Source organism: Rousettus aegyptiacus, unplaced genomic scaffold (assembly GCF_014176215.1).
Source record: "Rousettus aegyptiacus isolate mRouAeg1 unplaced genomic scaffold, mRouAeg1.p scaffold_m13_p_5, whole genome shotgun sequence".
NCBI classification, from domain to species: Eukaryota; Metazoa; Chordata; class Mammalia; order Chiroptera; family Pteropodidae; genus Rousettus; species Rousettus aegyptiacus.
The window spans coordinates 97,946,560-97,971,066 of record NW_023416308.1 but is presented as its reverse complement, the minus strand read 5'-3'; the positions used below and the strand labels follow the sequence as shown (position 1 = coordinate 97,971,066).

The window sequence follows — 24,507 nt, the reverse complement described above, 5'->3', positions numbered from 1 at the left end:
AAGTTGGGAGGCAAATATAAATGGACTACACATCCTCAATATAAAGGAAGAGACTGACAGGCTGGAATTTTCTTACGGCCCCAATTATTCACTATATACAAGAAAACACACTTTAAACATAAAAGAGACAGAGTAAAAGAGAAAACATGGGAAAAGATAAATCATACAAATAGTATAAGAAGGGTTGTGTATTAATATTAATATCAGACTAGATGTCAAGAAGGGTACTATGAGAAATAGAGGAGGGAATTTTATAATGATCAAAGGTTTAAATTCATGAAGATGTAACAATCTTAAATACATATGCACCTAATAAAAAAAAGATCCCAAATACATAAATAAAATTTAACAAAAGTTAAAAGAAAAATTGACGAATCCACAATCATGATTCAAGAAGTCAATGCTCTCTCAGAAAATGATAAAACAAATAGACAAAAAAAATCAGTAAGACTATAGAATATTTGAATGACACATCAATTTGACCTAATAGATATTTATAGAAAACTAAGTATATGTTTTTCAAGTGTATAGGAACATTCACCAAGATAGATCACATGCTGGGCCATAAAAAAAGTTTTAATAAAATTGAAAGAAATGAAATAATTCGAAGTACATTCTCTAACCATAACAGAATTAAATTAGAAATCAGTTACAGAAAGATCTTAATGTTTTCCAACATTTAGAAATTAAACAATGTACTTCCTAGTAACCCACAGGACTAAGAAAACTATTATAAGAAAAAAGCAGAAATCAAGTGAAGAAAAAATGGACAAATAATACAAAAAAATCAATAAAGTAAAAGTTGCTTCTTGGAAAAGATTAATAAAATGGATAAACCTGTAATAAGACTGATAGGGAAAAAATAAATAGTAAACACAAACTGCCAATATAAAGAATGAAATAGAAAATAATTACATATCTTATAGCAATTAAAAGATAATGAAGAGATAGTATGAACATTATGACAATAAATTTGACTTCTTAAAGGAAATGGACAAGTTCTTAAAAACTTGCATGGACAAAACAGGAAATGAAAAATTTCAATAGCCTTATAGTCTCTAAGTAATAATTGTAACATTTCCCAGAAAAAAAAAAAGTCAGGCCCACCTGATTTCTCTATTAAAGTCTACTGAACATTTAAATAAATAAAGGGAATCTCATACAAACTCATTCAGAAAAGAGAGAAAATAGAATTGTTCCCCAATTCAATTATTTTATGAGGACAGCATAACTGTGATACTAAATTTAGTCATGGACATACAAAAAAAGAAAATTACACCAATATAATCATGAAACTAGACATAAAAATCCTTAACAAAATAACAGCAATTAGAATCTTGCAATATATGAAAAGCATAATACTTCATGAACAAGTGAGATCTGTTTATCCTAGCAATGCAAAATAGATTCAATATTAAGGAAATAAATCAATAAAATTCACATATTAGGGAAGGAAATATATGCAAACTTCAATAAAAGTAAAAAAGAAAATCTAATAAAGTTTAATACCCATTCATGATAACACTCAAACATATATCTAACATTATGTTTAATGGTACAACATTTAAAAACTTTCCTTCCTAAAATCAGTTGAAGTGCTCTCACCACTTCAACTGAACATTGTAATAGAAGCAAATAAATGGTGTGTTGAGGCAAAAACAAGAAATAAAAGGCATACATTATTAGAAAGAATTAAAGGTCCCTTTATTTGCAAATGGCATAATTGTGTTGATAGAAAGTTGTAAAAAATCTACAATAACAGCTATGAGACAACTATAAAGTAAATTTATCAACACTGTGGGATCCAAGATCAGTATATAAAACTATAATTCTACATACTTCAATCAACAACAAGGTATTAAAAAAAAAAATTACCTGGAACCCAAAACATTAAGGAACTAGAAATAAATCCAAAGAAAAATGTGTAATACTACATGGAAGGTTCTAAAATATTTCTGATAGAAATCAAAGATGACTTAAGTAATGAAGAGATACAATATATTTATGAATTAGAAGACTCAATATAGTTAAGATGTCCATTCTGCCAAAATGGATATATATTTAATAAAGTCATAGTTAAAATTCAAGCAGGATTTTTTAAAAATAGAAATTTGCAGCTGATTCCAAAATTCTATGGACATGCAAAGCAACCTAAACTAACCAAAATAAACTTGAAAAGAAGGATAAAATGAGAGAACTTAACTTTAAATGACTTTGAAACTGACTAATCAAAACAGAGGTATTAATAAAATGATAGACAAATATATTGAATAGAACAGAGTCTAGAAACAGAACCACACTACCAAGACAATCCAATGTAGAAAGTAAAATCTTTTCAATAAATGATGAACAACTGAATATTCTTCTTGAGAAACAAAAACATGATCTCTCATTTCACACCATATACAAAAATCATAGGTCTAACAGTAAAAGCCAACTATAAAACTTTTAGAAGAAAACAGGAAAATACTTTCAGACCTTTTTACAGAAGACAGAGAAAGCACTAACCACAAAACAAAAAATCGATAAATTGTATTTTATCAAAACAAAAAGTCTGCTCATCAGAAAACATCATTAAGAAAAGGAGCTGGCCAGCCATACACTAGGAGAAAATATACATATCAAGAATATATTTAGTTTTTTAAAAAAGACATTTCACACAAAAAATTATATGAATGGCTAAGAATTACATTAAAAAGTGCTTAACATTATTAGTCATCAGAGAAATACAAAAGAAAACCACAATGAGATATCACTACAAACACAGAATTGTGCAGTGTTCTCAATTGGATAGGAGGATTGGCAAATTTGACCTCCAGGAGACATTTTTAGTTGTTACTGGCATCTAGAATGCTGCTAAAGATCTTACAATGCAGAGAACAGTCCTACATAACAAAGAATTATCTATCCTGCCCAAAATGTCACTGGTGTTAAAACTGAGAAACTCCCAACAGGTGAAATGAAAGAGACTAATAGTAGTATCAAATGTAGTGAAGATGTAGAGCAACTGCAATTCTCTGGCCTGCAAAATCGTTCATTCACTTTGGTGTTTGACATCATGTTAAGTGTAAATGGTTTCTCACTGCCAAATTAAAGGCCAATATTGCCACAAGGTCCTGCATGATCTAGACTCAGTCTACTCCAGCCTCATCTCCCAGTTAATTGAGATACAAGGATGATTTGATATTAAGAAATTATTCAATAAAGTCTACTTAATTCTACTCTGAGATAATTTAAAAATGAGGCAAAAGACACCTTAACATAATTTAGTCCAATTTATTACCTAAAGCAGGGATAGTAATATATTCTTGACAGCGAAACATCTACTGTCTCTCACAATAAATACTAAAAGTTATGGCAAAATCTCATAGATCTATTTGATCTAGAGAAAACAACCAACACTATGTAAGTAATGGTCCTTGACCCCTTTTAAATTGAAGCCCTTATAAAGTTATTTGCATTAGCTTAAGAAACACACAATTAAGTGGAAAAAAATTAATGTAATAGTTCAGAAAGATACTATATATTTATAAATACAACTCACACACAAATAAAACTGTATAAATAGCCTAAACTGGAACTATTCAATAAAAATACAATGCAAAGTATCAATGCAAGCCATATATACAATATTAAAAAAGTAAAATGAAATCGATTTGATGTTTCCTTACATATGCAAATGTATACACATATAGAATATGCAAAATAGCCAATATATCTAAAATATTAACATTTAAATATGTAAATATAACAAATTTTAGATTTTTTTGTACTAAGTCTTCAAAATCTAATTTGTATTTTACATTTACAGCATATGTGAATTTGGACGATGCCACATTTTATGTGCTCAAGAGCCACATGTAATTAGCAGCTACTGGATGTTAATGTTGCTTATTATACACACTTCTAGGGATTTTACATGAATTATTTCACTTAATCTTCCCTGAGGCACACACATGGTAAAGTAACTTGTTCAAGTTCTCACAGTTAGTGGTGGGATCAGAATTCTAACTCAATCAGCATGACTCAGACTGCCTGCTCCAAATCAAACGATCTAACCACAAATCAACTTTTTTTTTTTTTTACGATATGATTGAAACTTTTGATGACGCAAATTAATATCTTGATTCCTGCTTTGATATCATATATTCATTTTATGGTAACTTAAATTTCCGGTCACATAAAAACACTGATTACTCCCCACCCCGATTTAAAATCTGAAAGAATACACTTACCATTAATATGAGTTTTTGATACTTTTGTTTTAAGTCTGACATACTTGCAGATGGGTTTGCTCCCAGAATGCTGTACCAATCCTTTTTTGGAATCTGATCAAATGCCATCATCCACTGAACAAGAATATTCAGATCAGCTGAATAGAAATATTGATGACAATTCATTAGACTCATCAGTTTGCGTGTATCTAAGAAATAAGCAAGTACTGCTTTTCTAAGTTCTTAAATTTTTCGTTATTTAGTTCAGTAAATCACGATTAAAATGCAAACCTGGTGAAGGGCATATTTTCGTTTAAAACGCCCCAATGTATAAGAGTACAGGCAAGTATGGAAAAACCTGTTAGATGTTTCATGTTATACGCTTATATTTTAAATTAATGAATATACAACAGCATTAAAAAAAGAAATTTGATAATGAACCCGAGTGGTGGATGACCCTCTAAAAATATTTCTGCTAGTTTTATGGTAAACACGGCACACAGTTTAAGTACTCGCTAAATACACTAAAGGAGCTTAATAAACGTTCACAAAACGAATGATTAAAAAAGAAAAGCAAAACACCAAAGAATTAAAATGATTGGGAGCATTCCCTTTTAAGTTTTCCAGTTCACTTCTTTACTTCTAGATTACCTTGAACGAATAATATGAGAAATAGCTACTCGACACCGGGAAGTAGCGAGCAAGTCTCTCTGTCATTGGAGAGGCGCTCAGACCTCGCAGAGTGTCCGCGAAACTGTCCACTGGAGGAGGACAGTACTGTTCTGGAGGCTACAGGAGAGACCCCGCCAGGAGCCCCTAAAGCCAGGAAACCTCTGCCCACACCTGCGACCTTAACGAGAAAGCTGGGGCCTCCTTAAGATCGGGTCTTGGGAATCCACTGGATTCACAGGCGTCTTTACTGGCCAGCCGCGGGCGGGTACCGTCTCCTGGCTTCTCTCGAAACCAAACTTACCAAACTTCATTGAGCCATCGGAGCCCACTCCTCTAAAGCGGTCGGCTAGAATTCGGAACCTGCTTCTTCTTCCGCCGGAAGTCATTGCTCTGATGTGACCACGTTTCTAGTCGAGCCGTAGCGACCGCGACACCGATCGGAAGTGCCGCTCCGCCCTCCAGGACGCGGTCGCTATGGTAACCAGTCGCCGCTTCCAAGGAGTTTTACAAGCAGTAAGTTCCCGAGCTGTGGAAAAAGGCATCCTTCTTTCTGCTCGTTCTAAACTCTCTCTTGTCCCGGCTCCGCGGCTGTTGCTTCTCTCTTCTTTCTCAACGAGCACCCCAACCTCAGTACTATCGTCTTCCCCAAAGCTTCCACCCCTTGCTCTACCCAGCGCTGCTCGCAATACTTTCGTGGTTGGTGAATGTACTATGGGCAGAGGGGTGGGGGAGAAGGGGTAGGGGTGGGTGGTGAACTAATTTCTCTATTGTCCCTATACTTCCCTTAGAATGTTCTCTTTCGAAAATTAAGGGGATTAAAACCTATGCCAAGTAGAGTTTTTCTTTTCAGTTTTATTTTTAATTTTTTTTCTAGAAAGGTTGTTCAACCTTTTTTCTTTTAATATTAGCAACTGGCTAAAAAAATTAAAAATTTTAAACCTTTTCACATTTACTATCTCGCTTCACTTTCATTACAACCCAGTAACAGTCTACACACTGCATTTAGTTGTTCTGTTAAATATCTTTTAAGTTGTAGCAGTCACACTTCTCCACTACTAATTTGTTTTTTTCTTCTTTTCCTGCCGTTGGCTTATTGAAAAACTAAGCCAGCTGTCTTACAATATAAATTTGCGTTTATTCCAGAACAAATTTCTTAAAACACTTTTTACATGAATTCCCTACTCATTCATCTTCCTTCATATAAGCCATAAATGTAAACTATATATGTGATTTTAAATTTTCCACTAGCTATGTTAGGAAAAAAAAAAGAAACAGGTGGAATGAATTTTAATAATATATTTTATTTAATCGAGTAAACCAGAGTATGATCATTTCAAAATGAAATAAGTATGAAAATTATTAATGAGATATAGTACATTCTTTTTTCATACTAAGTTTTCAAAGCTAGTGTGTATTTTACCTGTACAGTGAGTGCATCTCAATTTGGACTAGCCACATATCCATGCTCAATAGCCACATCTAACTAGTGGCTACTAGATTGAATCAGGCAGGCCTAGAAGATAAAGTCCTAACTCCTTAATCTGACATTCATTTCCTCCCCAGTGTGGTCCTTACTTGTCCAGCCTCATCACCTATTACCTCCATTCATGAAGCATTTAAAGAATTGGATCATTTCTTGGTACTTCAGCCATTATTGATTTCAGATAGTTCCCCTTGCTTATTAACACCCGAACTCTTTCTCCTGTTTTTATCCCTCCTTTAAGATGTATCTCTTCAATCAAACCTTTTATGATGGCCCAATCCTTAGAAATTCCCTATTCCTCTCAACTTTCATAATAAGTCCTGTGTGTACTTCTCATTTGTACTTATCCTATTCTGTAGGATATTACTATACACTTTAAATGCATATTCTGATTCTCTAATTGGATTGTAAGATCTCTGAGGGCAGGACTCAGAAACTAAGCACCAGTTATCTTGCCACATTCTTTGGAGTTCTAATGTGTGTCTGTAATAGTTTTGTTTCTTACTATCTTATTTTAAGGTAATTTATCCACTTTATGTAAAACTAATATAGCAGATATATAAACTCAGTTAGTGTAGTTGTTAAGAGCATGAATGCTGGAATCAGACTGCGTAGGTTTGAATCCAAACTCTGTCTCTTACTGATTATGTGAACAGTTTAAATTAACCTCTGTACCTTGGTTTCTTCCTCTGTAAAATAGGAAAAATAATGATATCTCTCTCATAGGTTTGTTGCGAGGATTAAATGAAATAATAGTGCCTGACAGTATGTAAGTACTCAGTAAAGATTAGCTATTATTATTATTATTATTGATAGTGAAATACTTGTTTTGATATTCATAGTAGTATTTTAGAAATTTCCAAACAGAGCAAACAAAAACCACGAACTATTAAATTGGAAAATGAAAGCAAATCCAAATGTCTGTTGAACTATAATTTAGTTTTCAGAATAAATTAAAAGCATGGACAAAAACCTCTTAATTCCCATGTCATCAGCATCTAATATAAGCAAGGTAGACATATATTAAATATTTAATGTCAAGATGATTGATCAAGTACTATATCTATAGGTAGCTATAGATATAGCTATAGCAGGTTTTTAAGACCCTTGGTTGTACTAATAGCAAAAAAAAGAAAAATTAAATTCTCACTCAGTTTATCATTTTAGTACTTGCTTGTTTGTAAACTAATGGAATGTTCCCCACTCATTAAGAAATTCTTAATTTGAGATCATATTAGTAAATTGTGCTTAATGATGAATATTATGATATACTTCTGCTAATATCTTCTTATCCTAAGATTATATTTACTTGGCTTTTTCTTCTGGTTTCCTCTCCAATTCTTCTTTAATTTCCTTGATCTTATTTATCTCTGAATTTTTAAGATTTTCATATTAGTGACCAAGCTGTATTTAAGTACCATAAAATATTACAGTTATGTTCTAAAATTAAATGATTGCCCCTCCAGCAACTTAGAATCTTTTAGGAAGATAGAAGAACCACCAAGAGTTAGCTAATGATGAGATAATACAAATACACATAGGCACACACAATGATACAGTACATATATAGCTTTCATTTACTTATTCATTCAATCAACAAATATTTATTGAGTGTTTAGTACATGTCCCACATTCTGTTACAAGAGGCACAAGACAGAATTTGGCTCTAGCCCTCTTATAGGCTTAGAGTTTATCTGGGTAGACAGACAATTAAACAAGCAACTAAAATAACTGTGGAAGTTCTATGCCAGAGGAAAAACAGGGACTGTGACAGTTAGTACCTTGTAGTTATAGCAATAGAATAAGGCAGATTACTTGAATGACTGAAATCCTTGAATCAAAGTGAGGCTAATTCAGGAAGATGTATGGAACTGTTAAGTTTAATTTTTGATTGAGGGGAGAGATGAATGGCTAGAATTAGAGAAACTTCTTTTTTTTTTTTGGCAGATTATCATAAAGCTTTAGATAATACTGAGAATCGGCTCTAATGAACAATCCTGCCTTATCTTTCAGAAATGGTTTTTCATTTTTGCATTTTTTCCCCCTTGCTGATTGTCTTCACTTGATCTATTTTCTCTTTTGTCTTTGCAGCAGTAATCAGTGAACATTCATTAAGTTTGAGTAAGGCAATGCACTGAGCAAGAGAGATGAAGAGATAAATACTTTTTGTTGTCACACCTGTTGCTATGTTTGGTTTATTTAATTTCAATTGTGTCAGTGTTCTTTCAAGCTTGTTTCACACCTCTTAAAAGGTCATTATCTTGCCTGAGATTTTTGTTTCTGTCTTCCTAACGTCTTCACGTCTGATGTTTTCATCTTTCTATGACCTATTAAAGATATTGTATGTTATCCATCTTATGCTTCTCTTTAGTAGTACCAACTTATTATTTCCTTTTTTCACCTCTTTATCCCTCCCTGTTTGTTCTTATGACTACTCTGGCTTTCCTGTGAGCTTTCTAGTTCCCCCGAAATTTGGAACCTTATGATGATCATTTCCAACTATATGGAAATGCTATGCATTTATAAGCTATTTTTTAAAAGCATTCTCCAATTTAGTTTTTTAAACCTAGATTTTTTTAAAAGTTTATTTTTGTCATGTAATTGACTCACAGAAGAAAGGTTAATCTGAATGATCAAGGGGTGTTAATTTGTAGGTTAAAATGTGTTAAACAGTTGATATGAAGTCTGTTTAAGTCAATTAGAGAGTATAATGAAGATGTTTCCAGAGTGTTATGGAACCATTTGAAGTTAGCTTGGAATTCACTCCTGTATATCAATGATGGCACCTGGCTAAACGTGCTATTGCATTTAGGTTTATAAATTTGTGTATATTCCAAAAGTTGTAAATAGGTCTATGTATTTAAAAGAAATTTGACTTTATTACTAAGGATTTTGTTTTGTCATAGGAAATAAATACATGATTTAATTCATCATTAGCAAAATCAAAAACAATAAGTATCACTGTTATATTTGTAACTCTCATAATTTTTCCAAAATAAAATGCAACTAACTGAAATGTATAACTAACAAAACATTTCTGGGTATTTGCTTGTTTATATGCATATTTGTCTTTAAAACTAGATTAATGTCTTTATCGTAGTTTATCATAGTTTTTTTTTTTTTTTTAAATACAGTATGAAGTACCTCATATAGCAAGGTAGCATTGGTAAGATGTAAAATTTGGTGTGGACAGTTAAATTTTTTCTTTTTCTCTAAAATTATTTGAAGTAATATTATGAAACATTTTAGTGTGGGTTAATATCTGCAACATTTCAAAATAGTTGATGTTATTATGCATAGTTTACTGTTTTGCTTAATTTCAGTAGTTGACTATAATATTTGTATAACAATAGCATTGCAACTTCAACGTTCAAATCCACAGAGATGATCCACAGAGATAAGGGTAAAAATCAAATTTTAAAATATATTCTTCACTTAGCATCAGGGTTACTATGGCACTATTTTTTATTGAGTCAGTTTACTAGTAATAAACACATTTAGCATTTCAGCTTCTTGTAGACTTTCATTTTAATTATTTAGAGACTGATGAAAAACAGGTCTTATATGCTAAAGAGATTTCTGCAATGATGGATTAGATGCCAAAATAATGAAACCACACAGCCTAAATAATATACCGAAGAATAGATCTTTTCTGATGAATTTCCACAAAATATCATATTTTAAAAATATTTTAAGCAATTCATAATATTACTTTTTAATCTCCTGTAGAAGACCCATGAGTATAGTCTTTTGTAGCTCATTAGCAATTTCTTTAATGAGTTTTTTTGTGTGATAGATAAGGTAACAGACAAATGACAGATTGTTTGCCTTTAATGATTTCCCTGTTTCAAGCCCATTACAAAGCAATTAGAAATCTGACAGCATTTTCACTCTGCATTACTGATCATCTAAAGTGATGAGGAATGAGAGGTGATGAATATTAATTGTATATTTTCATATGATTATCATAAATTATTACCTTGTCTGAGGTGCTTCAGGTGAAGCGGGAGCATTAGAGAAAGACAGTCAGATATATTAATTTGAAAGACTATGATTTTTTTTATCTTTGTCTGTAGTGTAAATCCTATTCTACAATGTTAGTCTCTATGAATATTAAATTAATTTTATATAGTTTCTACCTATATTGGGGGTAATTTAAATAAATTTTCTTATTTCAGTACAAGAAAAGGAAAAATTATTACATAGAACAATGTACATATATGCATTTAAACTCAGAATTTAAAAAATCTAATTTAGAAAAGGAGACAGTGAATTTTGTTGATATACATGTATGTAATACTCAGATATAGTAATATAGAGAAAGATGTACTTAGAAATAAAGCTTACCTTAGTCTTAGGTTAAAGTCAGGTAATTCTGCAAAAGGAATAAGACAAAAAAGTTTAACCGGATGAAAAAGTAGATTTTTGTAAGTCTTTTGTAACATTCTTTTGGTCTTAGTCCAAGATTTATCCTGTTTCCTCAGTTTCAGATTTCTTATAGATGAGGCTAAGCCTGTCATCAGGTCTCAAGTGCTGCTGTTACTTGGTTCCCAGCCTTGGATTTAAAGCAAAGATTGGTCCAGAAACTAGATAATAGTTTTCAGTATAGGGAGAATTGGCAAACTTAAAGCATTTGAAAATATTAGAAATATATTTGATAAAGTTGTTTATAGTTTAATATCTTGCTAATTTATAGGTATTAGTTGGGAATCAATAAATAATGAATTGAGTTGAATTTCGTTGCACTAATGAGACTATCTTGCTTCAGTCCTGTCTTTTGACCTTTTTGCTATGGTTTGCTCTGTGGTATACTGTCTCTCAGAGAGGCATGCCATCCTGCATCCATCTATATTTTTGAAGGTCATACTCTATATGATAATATGATTATAAATCAATCAAAATGGACTGTTTGCATGCTTCTTAGAAATCATTATTTTATATTCAACTTTACATATTCATATATATATATACATATATATATGTATATATATATACAGTGAAATTGTCAGGTCCTCACAAATAAACTTTCTGGAAAGTTGTGGAGAGCCATCTGAAATTCATTACATATTTACTCAGGGAAAAGTCAGGTATCATAATGATAAAAGCAAATTATCAGTAAAGAGGGTCAAGACCCTAGCAGTTAGTAGCTCAATTTAATATTTCTACTGGGTAAACTTTCTGAATGTTTTATTCTTTATGTGTGCTGACCTCCTAAGATTTTGTTCCACAGGGACCTCCATCTATAGAGTAGGTTCAGCTAGTATACTTTACAGAAACAGAATGGTGATTCACAACTCCTTTTCTTCTCTTTCTCCTTTTCCTCTCTCTACTTTTAACATACCACCAATCAACATAGCTAGTTGACTTTTGGCCAAAGTCCCCACTTTTTCCTTGAGAAGAATTGGTTTAGAAATCGTACATATTTTTTCCTATGGCAGAGAACAGCTACCTATACCTGAGTTTATAGGAACCTGGGCTTTTTGACCATGACTGTTAGCAGATCAAACTCTCCTAAACTGTAAATTGTAAATAGCTGCATCTTCTCTGATTACAAGGAGTCTCTGGAATGCATTCCATCTTAGACAGTGCAGGATATAGAACAAATTACAAAAATGAGGACTAATGTTTATAATAAGCACTTTCGCACTTCTTATTTGATCCATAGAACAATCCTATAAGGTAGGCAAGGTGGATACGATTGTCATACACATAAGGAGATAAGACTGAGAAGTTACAGAGGCAAGATTCAAACTCGGGTCAGCTGACTCCACATCTTTTGCATATTCTGTCACACTACCTTAGTTAGCTCCCCTATGTGAAAACTCTAAATGGCTAAAACTTTAGAGGTAAAAGAACTTTAGAGTTCTTCCATTCAGCCATTGTTCCATGCCTTTTTTAGACAGAGAAATTGAACCCATGAAAGTTTAGCATTTACCCCAGATTTGGCCCAAAACTGAGATCAGAACTCCAGAATTTCTTGGTCTAATTCCAGTGGTTTTTCCACTACAGTTCACTTTATATGTCCTGAAGCTACAGGATTATTTGTTTTAGTTTATTTTTTCTTCAGTTATTGAAATAAATTATTGATTATAGTCCTGGCTTGGTAAATATAAATATTCTCTCCTTATTCTTGCTGTTGCTTAGTTATAAAATGAAGTCAGTTGTATCTGACAAAAATTTTTTGTAATGTACTTATCTCTACCAAAACATTCTGCACTCTCCTAAGGTAAGAGAGAGTGAAAAAGATGTGATGACTGTCTTGTATTGAGAGAACAGAAAGGAAACGGGCTTGGGATAGTTACTTGCCCTAGTTTCCTTCTAGATGCTCCAATGGAAGTAATGCCCGAGCGGCACTCTTCCCTCTCTAGTTTGGGAGCATCCATGATTGATTATTTTCAAGGTATTTAAGTTTAAAAATATAGTTAATATCAAACAATTCAGTACCCCCATTTTTTTCTTTCATATAGATGTGTGTGTGTGTGTGTGTGTGTGTGTGTGTGATTTTTAATAGTAAGAGGTTGGAGAAAATAGAGATATTAATTATATAATGAGGAATAACAATTTTCCTGGTCCACTAGGCAGCTCAGTTCAATTCAGTGTTGGCTCTTGTCTGATTTTCAAACCAAATGTTTTACTTCCTTACCCTACTGGGGCCTGTTTCTACCATTGTTGGGCTTCTAATCCCCTTGTGTACTTAGCCAGCTGGTCATATGATGACACAGAGACTTCTCTTGAAAATTGGATTTATTTTTTGATTCTGCATTCTTGATCTTCTGTACATTATCTTGTATAACCAAATAACAGCTGTTTTTCACATTCTTCAAATTTCCAATGGCACTTATATTTAAACACCACTCCATTACTTATCGCTTTCTCTAGACATGGAAGATCCTTTTAATTCATTTGCAAATTATTCCCTCTTTCCCTCTCAAAATTTCTATCTAAAATGGGTTTATGTCTTGTACCAGTGCAGCACGACTTAGTTGAAGCAACAAGTCGTTTAAGATCCCTAGGGAACAGAAAAGTCAACGGACTGGAAAGAAAACTAAAGAAATAATTTTTTTCAATTTCAGAGAGCTCAGTGGTCTGATGTGGGAGCCAAAACAAAGGAGGCCAAGATTCCTGACTAGTCATCAATAAAGATATTGACTATTCTGAAATAGTCCTCAAAAGAGAGATATGTCAGCAGCCATTAGTTTAGCATTGAAGCCAGTTTTCAAATACTTTTCTTCTTAAACCAGTTTTTTCTATACTAGATTGGGGAATAGAATAAAAAGGCTTACAATACTGAAATAGATTGTACTGTTTACTTTTTACTTGATAATATGACCTGTCATTCTGTCAAAAAAAGAAACTAAGTTCATCTGGCATATTTGGCTTTTCAAATACTATGTTGGTTGTTTTCCAGTATTTTATGAGCTTCTAGGTGTTACTAATTGACTGTTTAATTTGTTATTGCATGTTCCTAGGTTAAACTAAGCTGTCTAATTACCAAAATCATTTTCCTTTCCTTTTAAAGATGGGTATTTTCCCTTTTGCAGTCTCCAGAGACATTTTTCCATCACTTTAAGAGGGTGAAAGCAGAGAGAAATAGTTAAAAGGTTTTGTTAAAAGGAACCAGGAATAAAAAGATGATATTCGTTTTCTCTTTTGAGGTAGTCACATCATTCCTGTGACCTATTCTATTCTATTTTGATAGTCAAAAATATTTTACTAATATTTTGATTCATTCTTTGGACTTCCTAAAGTTTACATTTACTTCTCTTCACCTGGGAGTGGGGGTACTTATTTCTCTTCAATAAAAATGTAGTCTCGTGTCCCTGCTTGATGAGGATGTTCCCCTTGCAGGCTAGTTCAGTCAGTCCTTAGACATTACAATACATAGTTTCTTTATCAAGGAGTGAGCACAAGGTGAGCCCTACAGCACTGTTTTGTCACCTCATATTTGGCACCCTGCCGAGATGGTGAGCTTTAAAAAATTTTGAATTCTCACTCTGGAAGAATTTTACCTAGTAGTTGTTATTGAAACAAATTGGAAGTCCAAATTTGTGGAATCAGATTTGAAGGATTTGTTTCCCAGTAATAATTGAGCAACGTTCCTGTTCTATTTTGGTGGCTTACCAGTACCTTTCAATAGATTTCAAACTTCATGTCATGGTTTATAGAACTGCTTCCCTCTCCAGCCCTATAAAATGTTTGTTAAGCCCTCTTAAGCAATAAGCATAAAATTCAGAACAGTTTGTCAATATACATTCTGGTCTTCTAGGGCAGCGGTCCCCAACCTTTTTGGCATGAGGGACTGATACTCCTATGAGAATCTAATGCCTGATGATCTGAGGTATAGCTGAGGCGGTGATGTTAGTGCTGGGAGTGGCTGCAAATACAGATGAAGCTTTGCTCACTAGCCATGCCACGTACATCCTGCTGTGTGGCCATGGGTGGGATTGGGGATCCCTGTTCGAAGGTACCTGTAAACAGGAAGATTGTATTTTAATAGAGAGGAATAAGAAAAGGACTCTTTTCATTCCAGTTCAGTATATTGGCATAAAGATTTTTAGACCATTTATTCAAGTAGTAGCTCAAGGGTTAGCATTAAACTTCTTGGGCTTCTTTATGATCAAAGGGCTTTCAATTTTCCATGGTCAAGTGCTACATTTAATGCACATGAATAATAAATTAATTCAAATAAAAGGGAATTTAATGCTTGAGAAGAAAAAAAATTTATGCAATTTTACACTTACAAAAGAACTGACTATTAAAGTAATATAGAATGAAAAGAGTTTTTCCTGTGTTCATTTTAGAAAACTGAAATAATCTTAAGATTTCCCATATGGCATTTCGAAACTTTTTTGAGCCTGCTTCATTGCTATGTAATAATCTTTTATTTCTGAAGAATTAGGTGTTTCTCTCTCTAAAATGGGAGCTAAAATAAGGGTTGAATAATCATTTACCTAGAAAATATGCATATTTATGAAAAGAGGGTATACATTTGAAAAACTGCATGTATTTTTATGCTCCTATTTACTTGTTACTATGGCAACCACCACACTGCCTAGTATTTATGTTGTCTAAGATTCAGAGCACCTATTCAAAAAAATAAATATGCCAGATCCATGTATTGTATTTACTTCAGTGTTTAGAAAGAATATTTACTCTAATGCATATTTTTGAAGAAAAATAGCAATAAATAATGTAAACTTCAGCTCGGCTTAAATGGTATCTTTTCCTGTAGTATGTTTTTAAAATCAAAATAATTACATTTTTCTTTTCCTTGTTATAAAAAATCAGAATAAAGAATAAAAATAATGAATTTTAAAACTCATGAGTCAACCTTGAAAGATAGTCTCTTGATTTTTCTCTTTTTTTTTCACAACTTACTATTTTGATTCATAACAAATTTCTGAACGCACTTAGGCAAAACACTTACTGCTAGCTACATAAATCAGAAAATCTAAATAGTTTGCATTTCTGATTATGGATGGTTCTTTAATGTCTATGAACAAAAGACTTATATTTTGTATTTTAAATGAAAGACATGGTTGCTATTATTTTTCTTAGTTTAATTATTTAAATTGTTTTCTGACATGTGTGATACATAAATATAGTTTCTTAATATTAAACATCAGAATGGAAATCATGAAGCATAAAATCAGACATGTTTCATGTCACGTATTAACTGTTAAGAAAAACTGCAATACAACATTTAAGTACAACAGAATAGTGAGCATATTGTCTCTGATACTTGTAAACAGGATGGATCTGCAGTTTCACAGTTTATGTTGACAGTATCTTTGTGGGAAATGTAATTATCAAATAAATTATAACATGTCCTAGTATTAAGATTATTAATAGTAATTTTAATTGCCTTTTTCAAGATAATTGGATATGTTCTCATCAGTATATGGGGAAAGGTGGCGTTGGGCTAATTAGATAATTTGAACTCAGTTATCTTTAAAATATCTAGAAGTTTAACATATATAGTCTATATTTTAGAAATTTCTTCTTTTAATTAAATGGTTTTCTGAGTAAGTAAGATTAAAACAATTTGCCATTCCTAAAGTCTCACTGATTATCCCTTGATATTTCTCCTTGAGTATGAGAGATAATGAAAAATTTAAATAATGGTAATTTTAAAAATTAAATTTTTACTACCAGTTAGAAAATCACTCTAAAATTAGTAAGATTAAGAAATAATATTTTACTCCAGTAATGGGTGCTGTTAAATAGGCTTTTGTATGCTATATCTGGTAGTTTTAGAAATTGGTACATTTCCGAAAAGCAATTCAATTTTGAAATATATATCATTGGCCATAAAAATCATAGTGTTCATACACTTTGATCCAGGAATTTAACTTCTACAGCCTCTTAAAAAACTATTTAATGGTACAGTCATAAGTATATACAAGAACCACAGCTTTTTTTACAATTGTAAGCACTTGGAAGCATTGGAGTAACTAGCTAGGATGTTACACAAGTAATAAAAAAAATTATGTTCTCAACAAATATTTAAAGACATAGGAATATTTTCATTAAGTGAAAACAGCTGTATATAAACTGTACATTTGATATGGTCACACTTTTGTTTAAAGGAAAGTCTAGATAAAATCATAGAGGAGTCTGAAATATTCAAAATTATAATAGTGGCTAACACCAAGAATAGGAGATTATATGGGATATTTTTAGTGCTTTTTTTCTAATCTTTAATATGGACATTTCTGTAATACCTGCAGTTATTATTCAAAATGGTTTTAATAAGGAAAGTTAATTAAGACTGTGTTTACATTGATTATGGTGAAAATTCAACTAGTGGAGGAACCATACTGACTTGTTCAACATTGAATCTACTGTCTTTTTTTTAAAAGTCTAGAAATAGTTGCTAATAAATATTTAGTGAATGGATGGATGATAGATAGGATCAGGATTAGCAAAGTGGTTTTAGGGAAAACACATTTCCAGGGCCACAAAGATGCCTTCTTTTGTTTAAGTAAACTGGATTTGTTTTTCATAACAATGGGTGATAAGATAAAAAAGTGATAAGAATATGCAAGAACTGCTAACCATAGTTTTAGTATCATAGAATAAGGTAAAAGCTAGGTGGCTGGGTTTATCCTAGTACATTTTGTTACTATAGTTGTATAATTATAGCTTTAGAATAAAACAAGCAAGCAACACCCTTTACTGTTGAAATTCCAACAGGAAAAATAAAACATTAAAACATTGAAAACATTAACAGGCTTTTCTTCAAATAGTTGGAAATTTTACATCCTTTCTTTTTCTTCTTAAACTTTTATTTCTTCTGCATTTCTTCCATTGAATTTTATCTTTTATGCTTAAGAGTCCTTTATAGGCCACTCTATCATATAATAACAACAAACTTAAAACTGTCCTTTGACCATAAGGTTACAGTAGGTATTGAACGATATCCTCAGGATTGAGTTTTTATTACAATTATTTTTAGTACACAGTTATTCAAAGCAGCATGAATATATCATTTATATTTATTAAATGTAAAAAATAAAATCTATTGGAAATGTATATATTGATATAGATTTATTGGGGACGCTTACAGTTTCTTCATTAAAGGAGTTGTCCCTTGGTTTACAGACCCTGGAATAGGCATAAAAGAAATGCCCCTCTTTTGTAAAATGACAGGATGGAGACTTTCCGAGGACAAACTCTCTAGTTGGATTAGGCAACTTCTTGGGCAGATGCATTTTAGGAAAGCATATATATGGAAGGAAAAGATTTGAAATCGATTTGCTTAAAACTATCGACACTTGATTGCCCCTTGGAGAGTCTCCTGGTACTATTTGTTATTGGTACTTAGTGCCCCAACTTGAAGACTGTCAAACCTGAAACATAGTACCTATTGTGTGTGAAACACATCAACTTTCTGAAGTGACTACTATTCTTAACTCCATTTTACGGATGAAGAAACTGATACAGAAAGAGGTTACATGACCTGGCTAAAGTGTCACAGCTAATAAGTGGGTAGCAAGGATGTAAACCGAGACACTGTGGCTCCAGAGTCCAGGGTCGTAACCACTGTATCATCGAATGCCTTTTTTAAAAAGGATGGAAAGCAGCTCTAAAAAAGGAATGGGCATGAGAGGAAAGCTTATATTTATATAAAGTTGTTAAGAGATGGGAAAGAAAGAAAAATAGTACTTTTTTCAGTATGTCAGTGAATAAACTATGAATGAGTTAATAAAACATAAGGTAGCGCATTTATCTGTACTCTACTAAAATATCAGTATTTAGTGTCAGTCAAATTAAAATTAACACATTTTTATTTCTTTAATTTCTAATTAACAATTAGTTCTCATTTAATTGGTAATGTGCAGGAATGTTATCTGAAAACCTATTGTATTCTGCATATTCTACTTAACCTGTTAATATGTTCTACTTTTAGTGAGGATGACACTGTTTTTATAGTAACATTACAGAAGAATATTGCAGTTAATAATGGTAATGATTTCACACTTATATAACTCCTTTCACCTAAAAGCTTCCCCAAACTATTTTACATCACTAAACTATTTTACCAATCACTAAAATGATTACCTCTTTAGGTGAAGATTAGGATTGTAATTATGCATAAGTAAAAAGTAAAATTATTGCTATATATCAAGAGATATTTTTGCATAGTTCAGTGAAAATCTTGTTTTTGAATAATTCGATTATATAATAAACACATGAGGATAATCAAAGGATTTTATTCTACAAGGTGATTTACTCTCTAATCATATGATTTTGCTTTGCTATATACAGGTGGGTTTTTCATTTAAAACCATTTCCCAGTTAGGAAGGACTTCACTTTTCAAAGAGGAGAACCTCAGCCCTCCTGTTGTGAAAAGCTTAAAGTGGGAGGGAGAGAGCGAAGGCCAACAGCTCTTTGGTCTCTAATGGAATATCAGAGAAGTGCTGGGCAGAGAAAAGTACCTTCTCTTATTAAACTATGCAGGGAGAAATACCTTTACTAATTTTGATATAGATTCAGATTCACCTAACTTATTGAATATTAACCATGTGCCAAGCACTGTGTCACATGCTTTCATGTTCATCGTTTTAATTCTCATAACCATGTGGATAACCCAGTTTTGCAAATGAAAGGACTAAAACTCAGAAAGGTTATAATACCCAAAGTCACACAGCTAGTGGCAGAGGAAGACATGATCTTTCTCTTATGTATTACAGGTATATATTCCTCCATAATACTTGTGAGTATAAGTTATATTATAGTTCTTTTATTCTTCCATATGTTTAATTAGCACCATAGTATACTCTTTGAGCTCCCTGTGTCTTATAGATTATCTAAGAACCTTATGAGTTAATCAGTGTTCAAAAGGGAAATCCTCCAGATGCCCTCTCCCAAATGAGGAGGAGACCTGGTGGTGTTCAGTGTATTTGTTGGTCCTAGTGGTGTGGTTAGTGTTGCTGTGGCTTCCATAGCTTCTTGCTGTCTAACATCACTACTATTGCATCCATTCCATTGCATCCATCATCTGACTGGCTCTACTTGTCTGTGTTTATGGAAGGTCGTTCTGGCTCCAGTTCTTAGCTCAGCCTTGCAGGGAGAGGGGAGAGGAGAGATTGATTTACTTTAGGGAATTGGTTCGTGTGATTTTGAGTCCAAAAGGCCCAAAGCCACAAATTGCTGGACTCTTAGTTAAATTTAGATTCCAAGCCATCCTAGTGTTCTTCCTATTTCCTTGCTGTAAGCCAATACCATATATTTTAGGTTCCCAAAAGCAACTTAGTTCAAGGGATATCAGGAGTTTCAGGATTAGGTTTGACTGCAAAGACCCAAATTAACATTCTTTTGAACAAGTTAAAAGTTTATGTTTCATGTAAAAATCTAAAGGTAGGTAGTCCTGGGTTCATATGGTGCTCCATGTTGTCAGAGATTCAGATTCCTTTCCTCCTTGGGGCATAGCTTTCATTCCCAGCATCATTTCAAAGTTAAAGATGACCAATCTGGTACCAGCCGTCTTCATGTTTTCATCCTAAGTAGCAGAAAGGAGGAAAAAGAAGGGCAAACTCATTTTCATGGATCATTTCCACTAATATCTCATTGGCCAGACTTGTTCATATGGCCCTACCTAACTACAAGGAAGATGGGGAAATAGTCTTTATTTTGGGCAGACATATGCCTCAGTCAAAAATCTGGGATTCCAATATTATAACAGAAAGAAGGAATGGATATTGTCAGACAGTTGGCAGTCTCTGCCACAGAGAATTTATAAAACTATTAAAAGATATTAATATATGGACAAATTAGAATGTTGAAATGCAGTTGTTTTGATATATTTGATGCAAAGCAGCCAAAATTATTTTTTAAAGAAATTATGTTACTCCCCTGCATCAAATAGTCCATGGGTTCTCTAATTCAGTCAAAGTCCTATCAATGTCCTATAAGGCCTGGTTATCTCTATTTCTATCCTCATCCCAACTACATTCCTTCCTGTTCATCTATTCATCTACTCTTGCTATTCCTCACATCTTCAGGACCTTCTCACTCTTCACTCTTGGATATTGTATGGCTAGCTTCCTTTCCTCTTTTAAATCTTTGCCCAGGTGTTACCACCTCAATAAGGCCTGTGCTGACATACTTATTTAAAATTGCAAGTCCCTGCACCTCCATACTCTCATCTACCTTTCCCAATTAATTTTTTCCATAGAATGTATCTCCTCAGATCTTAAGAATTTACATATTTCTTATGTTTATTTTCTATCCTTTGCCTCCACTAGGATATAGGTTCCAAAATGGCACTTTTTTTTTTTTTGCTTTATTCACTGAAAAATTCTAAGTACCCAAAACAATGTCAGGTGCACTGTAGGTACTCAATAAATAATCTGTGAATAAATGAATGCTTTTATTTCAGAATATCAGTAAAAAAGTAAAAGTATTTTTTTTTTATTACAAGTTATATCCTTCCCTTAGTAATGATATGCCATGTTACCTTGGGACCCTCCTTAGGATGCATCAGAAATGAGAGTATTTTTTGGCTATTTTTATTAACATTGTTATTGGGTGAGTATACCTTAGAAAGGACCCTATAACATTCTTTGATATTATTTATTATGGGCCTATTGTTTTGCTCTTAAGAAATTTTAGGTTGTGTGCACTACCTAAGACTTCTAGGCTGAAATAAGGGAATCTCACCTCAAACTAGCTTAGGAAAAAATCTGTTGGCTCATGCGCCCAGGAAACTCAAGAGGTGTGGTTGTTTTCAATAGCTAGTTTCAGGGATTTAAATGTTTTCATCAGGAAACTCCATCTCTCACTTTCAGTTTCATCTGTTTTGGCTTCATTCTCAATGGTGGAGGTTAAATTGTTTTTAAAGCTAGAGAATACAGCACTACTTTTTTTCCCCATCAGAACTGGGATTGAGCAATTGCTATATATGGAGAGGGCACTTTGATTGGCTAGTCTTGGACACAGTCATTTCACTGACTGGAAAACAAAGTCACATAATTTACAGTCCTGTCAGAATCAGGAGAAAGATAGCATCCAAAAAGAAAAGGGTGAAGGAAAGACCCCCCGAATGGCACTGTGCTGTACTTTGCAATAACATACTCCTCATGCTAAATTTGTTTGTATACTAAGCGATTTTCTAGCAAACAACAAAAATTGAAATACTTTGCAACTAATTATCATCTTTTTCTTTTCCTAAGTAGGATTATACCACAGACAGATTTATGATTGTATTTTCTTTTAGGCTCTCATCTCTGTTTAATTTTAATGAGATTTCAGTAACTGCTGTATGGTCTAGAACATGATGAGAAGTAAACTGTGATTAATGCCCACCCTCAATTTATAACCCAGGAGATTTTGCATTTTAAATTAAATAACAACTGTCCTCATTTTTAGCTGAAGATGGCAAAAATAGAAACAGAAGACCACAGAGCAGCACTTTCTCAGTCTTCTTTATCACTCATGACTGAAGCCACAGAAGTATCCCAGCAAAGCAACTCTGAAGGCATCTTTAATGGGGACACTGTTCACCCAATTTACAAGTATATTTCAAGTGATTTACGGTAAGAATATTATTTCAGTAGCTTAAACTGAATTCTAAAGGGGATAGAAGTGCTAGTAGAAAGTTGTGTGTATGAATGAAAAGTGTCCGTCAGGAATTGATAAACTATTTTTGACTGGCTAAACGTGATGCCATAGTCTTTATGTTAAATAGAAAATGTAGACTGTAAGAGCACTGAAGAAAGTATTTATAAATTGAGGGTTATGTTAATCTCCTTATAGAAATGCCAGGTCATACTTATATCTCAGAACACTTTGATTGTTTTATGTGTGTCATTAAGTTTAGATGAATGTGAAATCTAGACTTTTCAGCTACTCTCTGTTTTGTCTCTAAGTTACGAGTGCATATTTACAGTGTATGAGGTCATTTACACAGTGTACTAACTATATAGATAGATAAATTTTTTGGAAATCATTATTCTGTAGTTATATTGCAGAGACATAAGTTACTCATGGTAGTGTTTTTCCCAATAAGACAATGGAACAAAGATTCTAAATAGGATTTTTAAGTATTCCTTTATACAAATGACAATGCTAATCTCATGTGTATTTGCATATTTTATTGCATTATTATTATTATTATTATTATTTTTTACCAATTTTTCTTTTAAAAATAGAACTACATTCACTTTTCGTTCTAAATATCTTTTATGCATTTTTAGATTTTTTTTTTCTGTTAGAGATAACTAATTTCATTTATTCAGTTTGTTCCTGCTTTTTTCTAATTTTCTTCGTTTAATGCTGAGTCTGACTTTTTTGTCCTTTTAAAAAATATATCAGTCTTTCTTCCTTGTGATACTGTCCGACCTCCTTTTTTTTATAGTTTGTTTCAACATATTTGTATTTTTTTGAATCCTAACTTCTGTGACCGTTGCCTGTGACCATCAACTTTGATTATGATGTACTTAGAAAATTAAGTAATTCTCTTCTTGGTACTCAATGGAAAATCAAAGACAATGCCCAGAGGTCCTTTATTTTCATAAAATAAAATGATGAGTTGCAACCTGTAAAGGGTCAAGTTCATAAAGGCTAAGGGTAATCTAAAATCTGCTGGTATTGTGATTACGAGAGAGGCAATTTTCTCTGAGTAAAGACATTTTCCCCCTAATTGAGGTTAAAACTTCTTTTGTCTCATTCTTGTTTTCCTTGCCACTTTACTTCTACCATCTTTGTGATCTTTTTATGAGAAATAATTATTAAAACATAGTCAGTTTGTTGTTCCTCTACTTATATCACAGAGGCTGTACTTTTCTTCATTAATTAACACATAGTACATTTAAAAAATATACACACATATATTAAATCCATTTATCGTAACGATACGGTGATCAGTCACTTTATTCTTATGTTGTTATCTGATGCTGTTAATTTATTCTTTATTATATTTAAATCACCTACCCTTTTTTTTCTCTCTTGGATTCATTCAATGTTTCTCCTCTATCACTCTATGCTTCATTTGTTTGTAACAGAGTGAAAACTGCTGTACCAGAATCCTTCCTCCAAGAAAACTAATCACCAATGGTGTAAATGAGTTCAATATATTGTGTCAAAGGTCTGATTTTCTCATTTTTATGACTTCCCATTAGGAGCTCAGATGACTGGAAAAGTCTAGCCTCATTCCTGTGGTAACTTCCAGGAAAGAAGCACAATAGAAAACTTTTCCTACCCAGCTGCAGTCTAATGTATTCCAGGTGACCTGGACATGGAATCAGGCTTTAAGACATGGATGGAAGTATTACTTATTGGTAACAAGTATTTAGGGGCTTTTCTGCCTTATTTATAGAAGGTATTTTCAAATGCTAAGTGGAAGATTTTCAAATTAAAACTGCATTTTAAAATTCAGAGAATGTTGTAAACAATATCGCTATCTCACATATACAATATTCTGTTTTAATGATTTTTAGCTGATGATCATCTAAGGGTGTAATTTCAAATTTTTAGAATATGAAGTTACGGTATTTTTTAAATCCTGATTTCAGCTAACTCTTTTTGTTCCCTGAGGGGAGACAAATTATTTTTATTATATTAAATGAGGACTTTGATCAGCTTTAAAAGTGAATTACCAAAATTTTTTGTTATAGATTATCTGGGTTACTTTT

At 32.6% G+C, this 24,507-nt stretch overlaps 2 protein-coding genes across 16 annotated transcripts in view; one reads left to right on the top strand and one right to left on the bottom strand.

Annotated features, from left to right (window-relative positions):
- Positions 1-5,302, bottom strand: part of DNAJC24 (DnaJ heat shock protein family (Hsp40) member C24) — a 47,934-nt gene extending 42,632 nt beyond the window's left edge. For both annotated transcript variants that reach the window (XM_036220564.1, XM_036220565.1), the window contains exons 1-2: positions 5,188-5,302; positions 4,236-4,372 (exon numbers count right to left, since the gene is read on the bottom strand). In XM_036220564.1, coding sequence (XP_036076457.1) covers positions 4,236-4,372; positions 5,188-5,272 — 222 coding nt within the window. In that variant the 5' untranslated portion in view covers positions 5,273-5,302. The remainder of the gene's footprint in view (positions 1-4,235; positions 4,373-5,187) is intronic.
- The window catches only part of DCDC1 (doublecortin domain containing 1), a 358,252-nt gene continuing 338,802 nt past the window's right edge, over positions 5,058-24,507 (top strand). For 3 of the 14 annotated variants that reach the window (XR_004950812.1, XM_036220552.1, XM_036220553.1), the window contains exons 1-2: positions 5,064-5,399; positions 22,244-22,410. Coding sequence is in view for 11 of the 14 variants with exons in the window: in XM_036220552.1 (XP_036076445.1) it covers positions 5,361-5,399; positions 22,244-22,410 (206 nt within the window). In the remaining 3 variants the exon portion in view is untranslated. Of the gene's footprint in view, positions 5,400-6,248; positions 7,139-22,243; positions 22,411-24,507 lie in introns of those variants that run through there. The other 11 variants (XM_036220546.1, XM_036220547.1, XM_036220543.1 and 8 more) reach the window with 8 other exon arrangements.